This window comes from Monodon monoceros, unplaced genomic scaffold (genome assembly GCF_005190385.1).
Source record: "Monodon monoceros isolate NGI ecotype Baffin Bay Population unplaced genomic scaffold, NGI_Narwhal_1 Super_Scaffold_12, whole genome shotgun sequence".
Classification (NCBI taxonomy): domain Eukaryota; kingdom Metazoa; phylum Chordata; class Mammalia; order Artiodactyla; family Monodontidae; genus Monodon; species Monodon monoceros.
The window spans coordinates 94,118,371-94,136,345 of NW_021703768.1; the positions used below are offsets into that span (position 1 = coordinate 94,118,371).

Below are 17,975 nucleotides of genomic sequence, written 5' to 3' on the forward strand. Positions count from 1 at the left end.
GACGTTTTGGTGTTGCAGTCTGTATTTAAGCTGCTCATGCTCAATCAAGCAAGATGCAATTAGCAGGCCCTCAAAGATGAATTGTTAGAATTGAAATAGGAAAATTTAACTGGTGAACCCTGCAAATGACCTTCTCAGAAAGTGTACGATCCATCACCTCAGCCTTGCTGAAGTCACCTTCAGCTCAGTGTCCCTGAGAGCTCTCTCTGCTCTCTTCTTGGTTTGGTGGCTCAGTTTTCTGACTCTCTGCTGCTTCTCGTCTCTCTCTGAGAAATTAAAGGACATCCAGGAATGTTTTGCTTCCCTAGAAACATAGCCTGGAACTGTGAAGTGCTGGAGGCTAAAACTTCTTGTCATCATAGGTTCTAAGTTGGAATTTTCATTTGTTGTATTTTGAAAACTCAAGCTTTAAAATCAGTTCATGATAATTGCCTACTGTTGATGTGGTAACTTAGAGCTGGGCTGATTGGGATCACTAGGGTATATTCTTTTCCAGTTGACTGAGAGCCCTAAACAGATGTTAAAAATTTCTCAGGAATGCATGATAGATGCTGGGACACAGAAATGTACCATCCCTGTCCCCTGCACCCCTGAGGATTTAAGTCCTAGTGTCTGTGGGAGGGACGGCAGCTGAAGAGTAGGGGAACAATATGGCATAGAAAGGTTGCGATATTTCTCTTTTTTCTTGTTTGGACTTCTTGTTGCTGAACAATCCGTCTTTCTTCTTACTCTCTTTATTTTGTTGACTGATCTACCCTCACCCCCTGCTACTTTTGCTGTGCCAGGATAACGCCTGACTTACTGCTTCCTCTCCCTCCTTCCTTTCCCCAGTCCTCTTTCCACTCTTTCACCTCTCAGTGGTACCAATCACTCTACTCATTGACAGTGACAACAGAAGGGAGCAAACCCGAAAGCTGCCTATGCTCGGAAAAGCCCCAGTGTTTGCCACCTCACCTGCGTGCAAGAAAGCACACTTGTAAAAACAGTGACTTTTCTTTGTGTCTGCTTTTCCATAAATAGAGAGGGATTTGGTCAAGTAGAACACAAACACAGTCTTTATGTACTGATCAAGTAGCATTTGGCTAGTACTTCGTGATCTCAGTGCTGGCAGCCACCTGGGAGGTAGATGGGTGAGTCTCACAATAGAAGAAAGGGAGGCTCAGACATTAAGACTTGCTGCTTTGGGTAAAGAAGCTAAGGGAGGCGGTGGGCGATCACTACCTCTGAATATAGAGCAACCCTTCCTGGACTCGATCTCAGAGTGAGTAAACAAGACCCTGACATCTATATCCTCAAATGCTGGTTCAATTCCAACATGGCCTGGTTAGAAAAATCCACAGGGACTTTTTTGTTCTTACAGGTTTACAAGGTATGTTCTGGTATTTGATCTAGAGAACCTCAGAGGGTTGAAATGTGAAGATATGCAGCTACCTTACACCTATATTAATTGGATCTAGAATGGAATGCATGTCCAGACCCACACATATACATACTCTCTCGCCTCAGATGATACCCCTAAGATGCTTGGTAACACCTGAGGCTGCAGGTGTAGGAGTGGCCCTGGGCTTGTGTGTATCAGTTGTAGTGGCTGTTTCTTCAATGGAACAGCCGTTCTTCCAGGATGCCCAGGAGAGGGGCTTTCGCCTGAAGGTATTCTCAGGAAAGTCCCCTCACAAGCTGACTCTGGCACCGGTCGGCCCAAACTCAGCCAGGCAGCCATGGGGATAAATTAGTGTGGCACTGCCACCTAGTGACGGTCTGCTCGCCGCTCTTCCCAGAAGGGAAGTAAATAGCTCTGCAGGCTGTCACGCTGATGGAAAATCATGGAGGGTTGAGGGTAGAGGGGCTTCTAAAACCACAGCCTGCCAGGCCAGTGTAGACATGCTCTCTCTGCTATTAGTAGAGCCTGGCGTGTGTCAGACATGAATTGTACTAAGTGATTTTGGTAAGGGAGTGCTTGAAAAATTGACTTTCTTGTAAGGAAATCTTGGGCCTGACCAAGTGTGTCTCCAGGTCTGTCTCCTGGCTTCCACCTTCCCCTTAGAGGAGCAGTGTATGGAGGATGCTTGGCACATAGCAGGAGTGGAAGGAATGGACCTCGCTCCAGAAAAATTAAAATAACTATTGGTTGGGGAAGTTAGTAAAGAAACAAGGAAGAGAACCTTGGTGGAAATGCAAGCCATGGTTATAACATTGCTCTGGAACTTGGTATTTTTTTGATAGCCTGGGGAGTAGCCAGGGCTTAAGAATATAATTTGTGCCAAACTCCATGGTTTTCTAGTTTCACTGCACTCCAGATGTGTTGAAATGAAGCTAGCTCCAGATTTTCTGATGGCTGTTGCACAGTGCCAGCTGCCCTGAAACTCTGGACCACTGGTTCTCACTGGGGGTAGTTTTATTCCCTGGAGCCATTCCAGAGAAGGGGTTTTTTGCTGTCGATCAGTGGGGCCAGGGATGCTCTGTATTCTGTTTGTATGGGACATTCCCACCCAACAAAGAACTGTTCTGTATCCCATTTGACCTTAGACTCACCTGGTAGACACTCTGTGTACTAAAAACCTATTTATAATCTTCTTAGTTTAGACCTAAATCCATTTAAAATATAAACATAAAATATTTTTGCTCAATTGTAACATATGCTTGATTTTTAAATAATGTTATTAGTGTGTAAATTGAGGGAAAATTGTCATTTGTTTTATTTGGAATTTGACCAAAAGTTTTTCACATTTTAGAAAATCACATTAGGTATGACCATGCCCCTGTGGCATTTGAATTCAGAACCATACACTTTCATCAGACTGAACTGTATTCAAGTGCTTTTACATATAGGTGCAAACAACTGACTGCTTCTTAAATCTTCTAGGTTAGCCTTGCCCGAGCATTTAGATATTGAAATACACTATTTATTATAAATTACTTCTCTCTTATTTTTCTATATTACATTTAAGATATTATATTGATTTTTGTTTTATAAATCATGTGTATAGATAAGTTGTATTATTTGAATTATATTTCAAGATCTTAAGCAAGAGCATCTTAAGGTGCACTAGGATTGAGAACTGCTGCTTACATCGAGTTCTGCATTCAGGAAATTGGACACTTATGCCCTGGGCTCTTCCTCCATCTTCGTTTTTAGGAACCAGACTTAATCTCCATGGCTCTCTGACCTGAAAGTTCTTTCCTAGAGCTGGGCATATTTCACTAACCCCCTTTATCAAAGAGAGCCTGAATGCTGATAAGTCTTTTCAGGTCTGTTTAGCTTATGTTGATGTGATACCATTGTGTTCCTATAGGTCTTTAACATAGATAATCGTCAAATAATTATATAGGTATGCGATCTAAGACTGTTAACTTATTGACAGATGTCATTTCTGAACTCACTTTTTCTAACAGAAATGAAAATGCATAAATGGATAATAGAGAGTCAGACAATAAAACATTTTGTCATCTTTTTAGGGAAACATAAGGAATGTAATTCTTCAAATTTGAAAATCTATATATGTTCTGTTACACACTCTTTTCCTTTCGGGACTTTGAGCTGTATTTCATAGGAAGCTTATGCCCTTAGACATACCCACTGATGGTCTCTACCCAAAGATCAATCTTCTGTATCTGTATTGTGAATGAAATACACACACACACACACACACACACACACACACACACACACACACGCACACACACGCACGGAGGAAAGAGAAAGGGAGAGGAAGGAAGAGGGAAAGTGGAAGTGTGGGGGAAAGGAGAGAGGAAGAGAGAGAAGTGTTTAGTTTTTTGACTTTTCTAAATTAACAGAAGAGAAGAAAAAATTCCAAACGTGCAAGGTTAAAGGAGCAAAATTAATTTAAAGTAGAAAACTCATTTTGGTGTTTTAGAGTTAAAGAATTAAGCAGTTAATAAAAATTGAATCTGGCTTATGCCCAAATGAGTTAGGTTTTATAGGTAACATTACACAGCCTGTCTCTGCTGCTTTTCTCTGGATACTTGTTGGTATTGAAGGAAGTCTATATGGGGATCCCCAAGGTCCTAAAGTCATGTCTGTGTTTTCATAACTCAACGATAGGGAAAAAAGTAGGAGTATGAAGAAGGGATTAGGAGAAAGTCACACAGATTGGGGCAATTCAAATTGAGCTGAAGGGATTTCTGTAAATTATTTGAGTAGTTTTATACACATAATTAAAGTGTTTTCACTTTAGAGCACCCTTACTCAGAGAGGTTTTTAGTAAAGGGTTTGGACCTACAAAATTTTACATTTTTATTTTTTAGTTTAAAACTATAATTTTAGGCGTCAGTGTTATATTGGACACTCATGTGGTTACTTCTAATCTATTATATACATTTTTTCTTGATCTACCTTTGCCACTCATATTCACATTTATTACAACTTGTATATTACCTTATTATTTCTTGCAGTTTTCCCCCTTTCTGCATTTTAGGTTTCTCATGAATGCTTACTGTTTTTTATCCATCTTCATGTTCCCAGTGCCTCCGAAAGTTCTGTTATACATATAGAAGCTCAAATGTTACTGAATGAGAACTTCTGAAATAAAGCTAATAGTTAGTTCTCAGCTTTGACAACACATACAAATTACCAGAGGAGCTTTAAAAAACAAAAAAAATCTCTGTCATGACCCCACCCCAAGAGTTCTTGGCTTCATTGATTGAGGATGGGGCTTTTGCATAGGTAATTGTCAGTGCTTCCCAGGTGATTCTAATATGCAGCTACAGGTGTGCCCCTTTGATACGGATCAGTGGCAAATAAGAGATACATGTTACCCCTCCTTTCTGAGCCATTTGGCACTCAGCACTTTTCTCCTTTGAACCTAAATATGTCCCTTCATTGGACTTCTTTGTATATGTTTTAATTAATTGGATCACTTATTTTATTTGCTTTTGCTTTAGGTGAAAACTCCATGCACATATTTGGAGCTTGGAGGGAGATAATTTATCATGCTTCTCTGGGTCTTCAATTGGCAGACAGCAAATTATCAGCTTCATTACTGATGTGAAGCAGAGCTGGATACCACCACTTGACCTATATCCCAATGGGCTGCCTGGTGTTCTGATGATTCACCACTGAGTTAGATGGAGTCATAGCTGAACCTTTATACCCTGTATTGGATCACCCCTGGCCTGGGAAGCTTACCATATAGAGAACCAAATACACCTGCTCTGTGGGCAGGCAGAGCAGAGAGAGGGCTGGAATTAACTCCTGTTCAGTTCCTTCTCCCAGATTCTCCATCCTTCCCCTCTACAAATCTGGGAGAAATAGATTGCCTCCGCCTTCCTCTCCCCCCCCCCACCCCCCCCACACACGTTAATACAATTAAATAATGTTAGAGGCAACCATTTTTAGTATTTATTTTTTTTTAATTTTATTGAGGTATAGTTGATTTTATTTACAATGTGTTAATTTCCGCTGTACAGCAGAGCGACTCAGTTATACATATATATACTTTTTCATATTCTTTTCTTTTATGGTTTATCACAGGATATTGAAATCATTCCCTGTGCTATACAGTAGGACCTTGTTGTTTATCCGTCCTATACATAATAGTGTGCATCTGCTAATTCCAAACTTGTAGTCCTTCCCTCTCCCACCCCCTCCCCCTTGGCAACCACAAGTCTGTTCTCTATATCTGTGAGTCTGTTTCTGTTTCATAGATATGTTCATTTGGGTCGTGTTTTAGATTCCACATATAAGTGCTATCAGATGGTATTTGTCTTTTTCTTTCTGACTTACTTCGCTTAGTGTGATAATCTCTAAGTCCATCCATGATGCTGCAAATGGCATTATTTCATTCTTTTTTATGGCTGAGTGATAGTCCATTGTACCTGTATGTATATGTATGTATATATATGCCACATCTTCTTTATCCATTTGTCTGTCAGTGGACATTTAGGTTGTTTCCATGTCTTGCCTATTGTAAATAGAGCTGCTATGACCATAGGGGTGCATGTATCTTTTTGAATTATAGCTTTCGAAAGTTATAGCTTTTATATAGTCTGGGTATATGCTCAGGAGCAGGATTGCTGTATTATATGGCAACTCTATCTTTAGTTTTTTTGAGGAACCTCCATAGTGTTTTCCATAATGGCTGCACCAGTTTACATTCCCAACAACAGTGTAGGAGGGCTCCCTTTTCTCCACACCCTCTCCAACATTTATTATTTGTAGATTTTTTTAATGATGGCCAGTCTGACCGGTGTGAGGTGGTACCTCATTGTAGTTTCGATTTGCATTTCTCTAATAATTAGTGATGTTGAGCATCTTTTCATGTGCCTCTAAACCATCTGACCATCTGTATGTCTTCTTTAGAGAAATGTCTGGTTAGGTCTTCTGCCCATTTTTGGATTGGGTTGTTTTTTTGTTATTGAGTTGTATGTGCTGTTTGTATAGTTTGGAAGTTAAGCCCTTAACAGTTGCACCATTTGCAAATATTTTCTCCCAGTCTATAGGTTGTCTTTTCATTTTGTTTATGGTTTCCTTTTTGGTACAAAAGTGTGTAAGTTTGATTAGGTCCCATTTGTTTATTTTTGCTTTTATTTCTATTGCCTTGGGAGACTGACATAAGAAAACATTGGTACAATTTATGTCAGAGAATGTTTTGCCTATGTTCTCTTCTAGGAGTTTAATCGTGTCATGTCCTATATTTAAGTCTTTAAGCCATTTTGAGTTTATTTTTGTGTATGGTGCGAGGGTGTGTTCTGACTTCATTGATTTACATGTGGCTGTCACACTTTTCCAACACCACTTGCTGACAATACTGTCTTTTCTGCATTGTATATTCTTGCCTCCTTTGTTGAAGATTAATTGTTCATAGGTGTGTGAGTTTATTTCTGAGCTCTCTGTTCTGTTCCATTGACCCATACATCTGTTGTTGCGAGGCAACCATTTTTAATGTTTATCTGTGATCTATTTTTCCCCTTTGAAACTTTCAAAGATCATCTCTCTATTCCTAGTATTTAAAATTTTACGATGATCACCCTCGGCACAGGTCTTTCATTATTCTCTGTGCAAATACTAAGTAGAACTTTCCTTTAGAGATGCCTGCCTTCCAGTTTTCGTGGAAAACTAAAGAAATTTAAAAAAATTATCATTTCTTTCCTTCCACTTCGATGTTCTCCTTTTGAAGTTAGTTGTTAGACGCTCTGTGTTCTCTGAGAATATATCTTCTTTGTTCTCCCTTTTCCCTTCTCTTTTTGTCTTTTTGTTCTACTTTCTGGGAGATTTCTACCAATTTGTATTCTAATTGTATTGCAATTATTTTTTTTATTATAATTTTAAGCTTTTTTAAAGTCCCTCTTTTTTATTCTTTAATTGCACTTCTTTGTAGCATCCTGTTCCTTTTATGGATGTTATATTTTCCTTTAGTTCTTCCATGATATAACTTAGAAAGTTCAGGAGTCCCACACCTCATCACTCTCCATTGTCTGGAGATTATTCTGTTTCCTCCCTTTTCCCTTCTTTCTTTCCTTTCTTTCCCATCCCATTTTTGTCAGTATCTTTTTTATAGAAAGTATACTTCCAATGTGTGCTGATCATTTGCTAGTCTTTCACGTTCAAGAGTGGGAATTGGAAACTTTGTATGGAGAGAGGAGCTTAGTGTCTGGTGAAATTCACTATGGGTGGATAAGTGGAAAGCTGCATTTTTCATTAGAAAATGCTTGCTGTTAGTAATGAATGTCTTTTCACTGAAACTATTCTGTTTCTCCAGAGAGAAATATATTCTTTCTCTGTATTAGTAAGTTCTAATATAGGGTCAAGAACAGGGAGTGAAGAAAGTAAACTGGGAATGTTGTTGTTCAGCTTGGAAACTTGAATTTAATTACCACATTTTCAGCCCCAAACATCTTTCCTGACCTTAGCTGGGGCCTGGATCAAAATCTCCAGTGTTTCCTCAGTGAACAAACCTCTATCTCCTGTTAGTTGTCTAGCAATACCAGGCAGGGGCAAGCATCTGGGCATCTATTATGCCACATACTTAGACATCATAATTTCTCCTGTTTTCAGCTTTGGACTTTACCCACTCATTGCATGACATCTGATTTCTCCAAGTTATGAACCTTCCATGGGTTCTATAATAATCTATGCCTTTTAATTTTGGGTATTTAGGCCATTTATATTTAATGTGGTTACAGATACGCTTGGGTAAATCTGTCCTCTGGCTACTTGTTTTCTATTTGTCCCATCTAGTCTCTGTTCCTTTTTTCCATTTCTGCCTCCTTTTGGATTGCTTATCTTTTTTTATTCTATCTTATATCCTTTATAAGATTATCACTTATTACTCTTTGATGTATTATTTTAATGATTCTTTTGGGAGTTATAGCATACCTATACACTTAGGTATACTATAACTAAATTGTCACAGTTTTATCTTCCCCTGACATTGTATCACTTACTACAGTCTACCTTCAAGTGATAATGTACCACTTTACGTATAGTATTTTCACTTCTCCAACCTTGCAGTTTTACTTGTGCATATCGATCAGTAAGTACTTGGATGAATATTCAAGGAGACCTTTCTACAGATCTCTGGATCTCTCTCTGTGCAGATGTTTCCTCTCTGGTTTTTCGCCCTATAAACTCATGGCTTCCCCGTATTCCCAGCTCTGTCCTCAATTTGGGGAGACCTCTGGGCTCTGCTGATTTCCATACCTGAGCTACATTCTGGAATCTTTCTTGAGGCATTAAGCTGGGGCAATTTTATGACTCGCTTTGGCTGTTTACCATCTCTCAGGGATCATTGTTCTTTGTTTCTAGATTATCTATGTCTTGTTCACTATTGTTTCAAATATTTGTCTGGTTTTGTAGTTGTTTCAAGAAGCAGCATGAATTCGTCCTTTGTTGTTCCATCTTGGCTGGAAGCAGAATTCCCCGTGCCCTTTTGTTTGTATAAAAATGTGTTATTTTTCATTCTCTGATTTCTCTTTTCTTTCTTTTTTTTTTCTTTTTTGTTACTGTGGGCTTATGCCTTTTTTAAATTGCCTTACTATCATTTTAGCAATATTTCAGGAGAGAATGGTGGATTCAGGAGAGAGAATTGATGATAGATTGATCACATGCATTTGAATCTCCATAATACTTTTCACTATATAACTGAGGCTGACATTTGAGATCAGAGCTGAAAATTAAGGTATTTTTGCTATTCATAGTATTAATAGTATGTTTAATGGAAAAGGATTAATAAACATAGTTTGTCAGCTGTAAGCTTCCATTGTTGAATATTTTTTACATGTGTAAAAATAACTTATAAGTTGCCTACAGGTCTTGGAACATAACATGACAAATCTGATTCATATTGATTGATGGTAAAGACTCATTTCTATACCTTTTTTGTACTTCTATATTTGTGATCCTGAAGGCCTAACATGTGGCCAAGGGCCAGTCAGTTTGAGAAAAAATGTTTCATATTGTCATATTAATTAATTCAATAAACACCAATTCCCTGCTCTATTCTTCTAAGTGAAGATAAAACAATGAGTAAGGCATAATCTTTGTGCTCAAATTCTTTATAATTTAGATTCTCGGGGCATGTTTGATAAGCAAAGTATACATTATATGTGTTATGACCCATGTTGACATTGACTGATGGCATGAGAGATATCTATAAGAGGCTCCCAGGATACAGAGAAAGGACCTATGGTCCAGCCTAGAGTACCATGCTAAAAATGCTATGTGGAGTCTGGAAAAGGGGAGTTATGAGCAGATTCTCAAAGTACAAATCAGGGCTAGGAAGGTGGGGGAGGGTGGTTTTAGTCAGAAGGAAATGTACCTGTAGAGAAAGAGCTGGGGAAGAGGATGGCATAACTGCCAGCTATTACTGTGGCCAGAGCTCCTGTTACTTATGGAATGGTGCTGTGAGAGAGGCAGGAGTGATGGGCAGAGGCTGCTTCATTGAGCAGGAAGAACTCAGTAATGCTGTTGGAAAGATCACCCTTGTGAATTTAAACAAATATTATGGAAAGCTGCCATATTTGGGATTTAAGAAACAGTGGTAGACCCACAGTCAAGAATGAATGAAGAAATGAATGGAAACTAAGAAAAGGAACGTTTTACTTCTTTTAAAACATTAAAGCTGATCTTACAATCTTTAAGTCTCTAAAACATGTAATGCTGTAAAACAGCAGTAAGTCCTCTCCCTAAACGCTAAAGTCCTTTTTTAAAAAAGCTTGCGATCATTAGGCATTCCTTACACCAATTTTAATCTTCTTTAATATATTTTAATTAAACAAGCATTCATATTCATTAGAATTTGAATTTTGCCTTGTGAGTCATTTCTTCAAGTCTTTCCCAGAATAGCTCCCCTTGTGGAGAAGGTCGGAATTGTCTGAGTAAGTTTGTGAGGTGAACTTAAACTGTAAGAAACGTTTTGAAAATTCTTAACCGTTTAAATTGTATATACTAATCGTTCGCAGTGGTGTGACTCTGGCATAAATTCAAAACCTGGAAGTGTTCTAAGTGAAAACGTCATCCTGTTGATAAGTCTAATATTTGTTTCTGAGTTGCCAAGAAAGAAACCTTTATTGTTCTAATAGTAGGTAATGTGGTCCTAATTACCTGCCTCTTCTTGACTAGTCATGACTAAGTATACCTGAATGTAACAAAAACATGAGTATGAAATGTTATTTTTCCATTCTGAGCCATTTTTCAGGTAGGTTAATTATTTATTAAGCAAAAAAGATAATTTACCATTGAACCCCAAGCCCTTAAATACCAACTCCTAGAAAGATATTTGTTTCTAATTAGGCCCTTCAATACAGCTTTACAGTATCTGACCCAATATAACATGCATAACGTATAACAAATAATAACTGAATGATATAATGACATAATACTTGAGAATGGTGAAGAGTTTAATGAGGATGGAAGCAATTTGTATTTAAATTGTATTTAAAACTTGTGTACTTATCAAATGTAGGTAACTAAAGAAGAGTCAGTGAATGCTTTTTATTGTAACTTTCAAAGTCATTTACTGCTCTAAACTTTGAAAACCAAATCAAAGTGCTTCAGGAAGAACAGATGAGAAAGACTTTCACACCCTTGCCAAAGTTGAGAAGATTTACCTGTGGGCACCAGCAGTGAAGGTGCCCCTTTAAAGACCTTTGTTTACAGTGTGAAATCTCAAACTCCTCTTTGTAGTTGCTCTACCAAAGGAACACCATGTGCCTAGAGATGTGTTCTGGTCACTAGCGATGTAGCAATAACTTGAGGTTATCACTCAGACGTGGTCACATTTTCTAAGTGGGTAGTGATTGAGGACACTTTTTTGATATAGAAAGGGTGAAGAGTATAGCTTTTTCAGCCAGAAAGGTTGTCCATGTCTTAAAACATCAATGTAAAATGAGAAAATGAAAGTCAAGTGTTGAACACATAGTGAGGGCTCAACACATATTTCATATGCACCAGGGAATTAGGGCCATTGGCTCTTATACATATCAAATCTTTGTGTAAATCATGATTTGTTAAGAAGAAACTTTGTCTCACAATTAAAGGTTGAATAGGCCATGAAGCTTTTGCCTCCCTTCTCTCACGTAGCCCACATCCACACCAGGGTAATGTATTCCCTATTTCAGGCAACTGCTTGATGAGGGCTATTCATAGAAAGCCCCAATATCATGAGTGGGTTATTCATCCAAAGCTTACTTCTAAGGGTCTTGTTTGAAATAAAAACCACATGACCCCATGGAAGTCTCATCACACAGGCATAGCAGGCTCCCCGAGCAGTCCACAGAGCCTGGTAGCTCATGTTGTAGCCGAACTACAGCATGGATCGCATCACCCTAATCCTATGTGCATGTTATTTAACAGAGTTTCTCAGAGGAAATGCACTCATCTGTCTTCCTTAAAAGCTAGGAATTGATCTTGTTTTTAAATTATAGTTGATTTACAATGTTGTGTTAGTTTCAGGTGTACAGCAAACTGATTCAGATAGATATATATTCTTTTCATATATATATATATATACACATATCTAGATTCATTTTCAGTTTCTTTTCCATTATAGGTTATTACAAGATATTGAATATAGTATCCTGTAGTATACAATAGATCCTTGTTGTTTATTTATTTTATGTATATTAGTGTATATCTGTTAATCCCAAACTCTTAATTTATCCCTCCCCTTTGTTAACCATAAATTTGTTTTCTATGTCCGTTTTTTTTGTAAATAAGTTCACTTGTATCATTTTCTTAGATTCCACATATAAGTGATATCATATGATATTTGTCTTCCCCTGTCTGACTTACTTCACTTAGTATGAGAATCTCTAGGTCCATCCATGTTGCTGCAAATGGCATTATTTCATTCTTTTTTTAAGGCTGAGTAATATGAGTACATCTTGACCTTCCTTTTGGCAATGACAGCCTCTCCACCCAGCCATCCTGGGAAGAGGGGACTCTGCATCTAAGTCATAGTGGCAGTTCCCTGGGGTAGAATGGTGGAGGTTGCTGCCCTCCCACCACCAGAGAATCACAGGATGCCCCTCAGCAGGGCTGGCTGCCTGTGTGCGTGCCCTTCCATTTTCTTTTTGAAGATACGGTGATGCCGTCACTCTTCCTTACTCTGGGGTTCCACTCACTCCAGGCAGAGGTTTCTCTTTCCCTAGACCAAAGTAGCAAAAAATACCATTTCTTAGTTCTCTCTTCTTTGTTAGAAAACAAAGGTACCAAAGTGTTAAGCATAGGCCTTTCTGTGTCCAAAGACAGAGGCAAGATCCACAGTCTCCCCTTCAGAGGTGTGATACTGCAGAGGAAAGCTTATACTCTATAAACTTCCTGCACTTTGGGCTATAGATGCAGAAGCCTTGGAATGATATGAAGAAAAGAAAAAAAAAGAGAGAGAGAATGCACTGGCCCAATGTAGGTTGTATACGGAATCAATCCTGGGGCTCGGGTCATGGGGCAGCCTCCTTGCCTCCACAGCTCTGGCTACACAGACATATCCTCGAGCTGAAAGGCAGGACTGAGTGAGTGCAAGCTAGGGGATTATCAGCATGCTTTGGAGGGCAAGAAATAAGGAAGGGAAAGCCATCCCCAGTGGTATCTGAGAGCTGGGAAGAAAGGGTGGTCCTTACAGAAGTTGGATGAAGAGCAAGGAATGTCTCTAGTGACCAGAGAGAGTCTGGGGTGTGACTGCCATGGAGGAGGGCTACTCTGCCCCATGACTACACAGAGCATGCATCCAGGGCAAGTTTCTCTAAAGTAACAACTTGCATGGCCTCACAGTTGTATGCATGGTGGATAATAGTGCCCCACGATGGGCCAGGGTTACTGTTTAACACTGATACTTCAAGCAAAATTTTATATCTGTTTCTGATATAAAAATCCTTCTTCTCATTAGAAAAATTTGACACCTCATAGAATAATGAGGATAAATTGCATCCCTCTCCCTCTTTTTGACTATAAACTCTTTGTGTGTATCTGGTGAGGTAATAACTTATATTAAGCTCCAGTTCTGGGCATGGATTATGCAATCAAAGGTACATTTTCCATCTTCAAGGAGGATGGCTAGTACAGGACCTCCAGGTAGACAGTTACAATGTAGTCCTGTGATGGAGGAATATATGGGATACTGAGGGAGCCCGAGAAATGGGCTGGGAGGAGTGTAGACAGAAGAGGCTCCCACCTGAACTTATTTTGAAAGATGACTAGGAGTTGGCCCATTAAGAAATAAAGGTAGCAAAGGGAACACCGTGGCTCCTTTTGGTACAAAGGTGAGGAGGGAGATCGGGGCACTGCATATTGTTCCACTAGTTGGGCACATCAGTGGGCATCAAGGAAGGATGAGATGTGAGCAAGGCCAAAGCAGGATTGAAAGATAAATGTGCGTTAATCAACTTAAACCAGTGAGAAAAGCAATTTTCATATTTTACAGTTTCTCTTTCAGATTATTTTTAAAGTTGAGAAATTCTGATGTCGTTCAGATTGCTTAGGTAGAACTCCAATTTTATTTATAATAATGAGCTTTGAAAACCTCTAAATAGAGCATTTTATAGACGCTACTTAGTAAATTCACTGTATTGAATCAAGCTGCCCTTGGAAGCCCTACTCTAGATTAATTATGAAGGACTGGCTTTGTTTGCTATTTTTCAGGTACCATGATCAACAGGATGTTACTAGCAACTTCCTTGGAGCAATGTGGTTGATATCAATAACTTTTCTCTCCATTGGTTATGGTGACATGGTACCTAACACATACTGTGGGAAAGGAGTCTGTTTGCTCACTGGAATTATGGTAAGTGTCTTTTCACTTTCTGTCTCTTTGATGAACACTCAAGAAAGTACTTTAGACCATTCCATCCATGTGCATAAGTCATAGTACGCTACTTCAATTTCCAGACATCAGGAAGGCAGCATAAATAAATCAGTTCTCTGTTCGGAGAGAACATCAACAGCTCTCATCCTAATTCTCTTCGTTGTGAAGCTCCATTGAGGACAGAGTGCTGCTAGAATGCTCTTTGTGGGCTATGTGCTAATTTGATGAGCAAATCTGATCTTAGAGCTTCAGCTTCAAGGTCAGAAGTTCTTTGTTTAAGTCTGAGTTCTGCCATTTCCTATTAGCCATGTGAACTTGAGTGAAATCCTCTTCTGTGAAATGTACTTCTCTCATCTGTAAAATGTGGACCATAATAACTATCTTGCAATGTGTTGAACGGTTGAAGAATTACATTTTTTCCCAATTATATAATTAGATAATATTTATCATTTTAACAAATACTTGTTGAGTGCCGATTATGGCGCTGGCCTAGCAACTGAGAATATAGCAGGAAAGGGATGAACTCTCTCTGTCCTGCCTTCATGGAGCTTACAGGGGAATGCCTACTTTTTAAAATAATTAACAAATGATTGTTATTTACATTTGTGGCAAGTATGTGAGGAAGTAAGATTTCTGATCAGATTTGGGGGGACTGAGGGAGAAGAATGGGATCTACTAAGAGAAATAAATTCCTGGAAAGTTGACTCTTAAACTGAGGTGGGAAGGGTAGGTAGCCAGGCAAAGTGGGGGGAAGGAAGGGCATTCCAGGAAGAGGAAATAGTTTATTTGAAGAGAGTGAGGCAAGGAGGAGCTTGGTACGTTGATGTAAGGCCACCAGGCCAGGAGTGTACAGAGTAAAGAGGAAAAGTGGCATGAGGCTGGGGGTGGGAGGCCAGATCTTGGGGATCTCTTGAGTGAGGTTTGCTGCCTGTGGTGATGTGTCACTCTTCTGGGACACCTAGCAGGCTCAGACATGTTCCTTACCCCTTACACACTATGATGTGGCCAGGGCTGGTGTGTACCATTTGTTTTAGATGTCTGAAAATGAAAGGCTAGCAAATTGTCTAAAATTTATTATTATGTGGTGTGAACTTTGAAATGTCTAAGCCAGATGCACCGCTTTTAGTGACCTAGGTTCTCTCCATTCCTTATCTTCTTTTTATCGTTGGATTACAGCAAAGAGCATTATCCTGATACTTGCTTGGTTCCTGCCTACAGAAGGATGTGAACTAGTACTGGAAGCTCCTTAGTCAGGAAATTCCCAGAATGTCTGAAGTTAGGCATCTCTGCCCAACGCCTTCATTGTGTCCACCCACAAGTTGGCAGGAGAGGAACAGGCTCCCCACGCGAGGGCCTTTGAATGGTAGCCAGGGCAGCGTGTACCCTTGTAGCAGCTGCCTTGGAAGATTGTTCCAAGAGTCAGAACTAGCTGGAAGGACTGAGTGCCCATGTCATACATAGAGTGGGAACATTCTTCTCCCACTTAGTAGCACTGAATAGCTAGATGTGAAAATAAAACCTGGGGGCTAATTTTAAGGTTACAGTAGTAACAAGATGACCATTCGTAGAAAATATAATTCGGGGTCATAATTTAACATTGTTTGCTTGTAAAAGAAAAGTACAGTTTTGTGAATTTTAGTGATTCTTTTTCATTAAAATTGGTATGGTCCTTTATGTTTACTCTTGGATCACTTCCTTTTTCCTCAAAAGATAGCATTTTATTATATAGTATAATGCTTTGGGAAATAAAATTTGCATGGATGTATTTTTGGAGGGCCCATAACAAGCCCACAAGGGACATGAATGATGCTATTTATAAACACAGAACTGGTAATTGCAGAGTCTTTCCCCTTATGCTTCTTAGAAACAATTTCCTTGGTTTTGCTTTTTGGCAAGATACCTCCCTTTTATTCTTGAATCAGGTATGACTCAGGGTTTATGCAAACCTCTTCATTTGCCACGGATCAGAGCCAAGTTTGAGGTTAACCTTGCCTGGATCTTGTAATACTTTTATCTTTCCTTGATTTTTTTCTCTGTCCCTAATGTCTCAAGAACAGCTCCTGCAAAATCTCATCTGATGGCACAAATTTTATATTTAGTTCATTGAACTACTTCCTTGCTTAGATGTCACTGGTGATCTTAGTTTATTTTTAGAAAATATTTTATAAACCACTTTTAATTTATATGGACACAAAAATGTTATATGCAGTGAAATTTACAGTGACTTCACTGCTGTCCTCTAAGCTCATGGTGAAAACAGGCCTTCTGTCCTTAAGCTGAGGAGCTCCATTCCATCTCCCTCTTAAGGAACAGACATTTCTTACTTGACCCAATCAAAAATTGTTTACTTGCATATAGAGAAATTGAGTGCTCTTTGACTAGCCTAATTGAAATACTGTGTAGAGTTGCATTGTCTCTATCCATCGGCCAAATAAATTCCCACAGAGTCAGGCCACAGAGCAGTCTTTTGGGGGTGAGCTTCTGGGAATTGGTTATATCCCATGTAAATTTCCTGGGGATGAAGAGCCTATGTATTACAGTTACCTAGAAACTATTACAGAGAGTGGCTGACAAATACAGTTTCCTAAGACATAAATTTTTTTCAGAGTCTATAGAAAAGGTTAGTTTCCTTTAGATGAACTGTGTTTCTCTTTTGTGAGACAATTTTTTTTTTTTTTTTTTTTTTTGCTTTTGATATCAGGAAGTTTAAATACCAGTTTGTTACTTTGGGATTGTCTAAGCTAGGTATGACTTCTTTTAAAATTTCAGGCTTTTTTTTTTCTTTTTCCTTTTTTTTTTTTCTTTCTTTTTCCAGCCTATTCTCCCCGGGACTTTTGCAATGCATGTTTAGGTAAAATACATATTGTCACATTTCTCATGGGTCATCTCTCTGGCCTTTAATAAATTGTGAAAAAGAAACACAATTCACAATACTCCTGGGAGAGCACAGGGTCATCCCTGAATCATCTTGTGTATTGTCTCTGAAGTACTATGATTCTTTGTGTTCTTTTATATTTCAATTTTCTTGTTCTTGTGTTTAGGAAATTTTGATAGAATTTATACCTTTATGTGTTTTTTTTTCCACTTTGAAGTAAAATACAGTTGATCTGAATGCTGATACCTACAAAGCTTTCCTATTTCAAAAATGTAGACATAAAGAAATTAGCACAGCATTATTTCTTCATAAAGCTAATGAATTATTTCATAGGATCATCTTAGATGTTCACATTTCATTGGTAAAAACTCAAAATTAAAATGTAATTTAAAATTTTTAAATAACTTAATTTATGTCATGAGTTATATTTTTGGGAGCCAAGGACATTAAGATTTAGGACATTTCAGCCATGGTCTTGGCAGAAATATATTGTTAAACCATGAGGAGAGAGAGTTTTCCAGAATATTTCTAAGAGAGAAACAAATGGTCTTATCAAAAAATAACTTCTCCTTGCCTGAAATGTAAATTGTAAATCCAAGACAATCATGCAAAGCTTTTTAAATGAGTTTTAAGTTGTGTTTACAATGCTATACATAGATGATTATGAAAATACTAAAACAAGTGGACTTCATATACTGAAATGCCTGAACAAGAATTCCATTGTGATAGATCAAACAAGTCAAGTAGAAATTTTTGTTTTACCAAGACCTAACTAATATTAGAGCTTAAGAGACAAAGATCTCTTCCTTTCCCCTGGGTATTATTTTAAAAACCTAAGATCA

The 17,975-nt window shown here is 38.5% G+C and overlaps 1 protein-coding gene across 3 annotated transcripts in view; it reads left to right on the forward strand.

The window, feature by feature from the left end:
• Positions 1–17,975, forward strand: part of KCNN2 (potassium calcium-activated channel subfamily N member 2) — a 183,939-nt gene that overhangs the window by 124,464 nt on the left and 41,500 nt on the right. For 2 of the 3 annotated variants that reach the window (XM_029218195.1, XM_029218196.1), the window contains one exon: positions 14,096–14,237. In XM_029218195.1, coding sequence (XP_029074028.1) covers positions 14,096–14,237 — 142 coding nt within the window. Of the gene's footprint in view, positions 1–12,848; positions 12,863–14,095; positions 14,238–17,975 lie in introns of those variants that run through there. The other variant, XM_029218197.1, reaches the window with a different exon arrangement.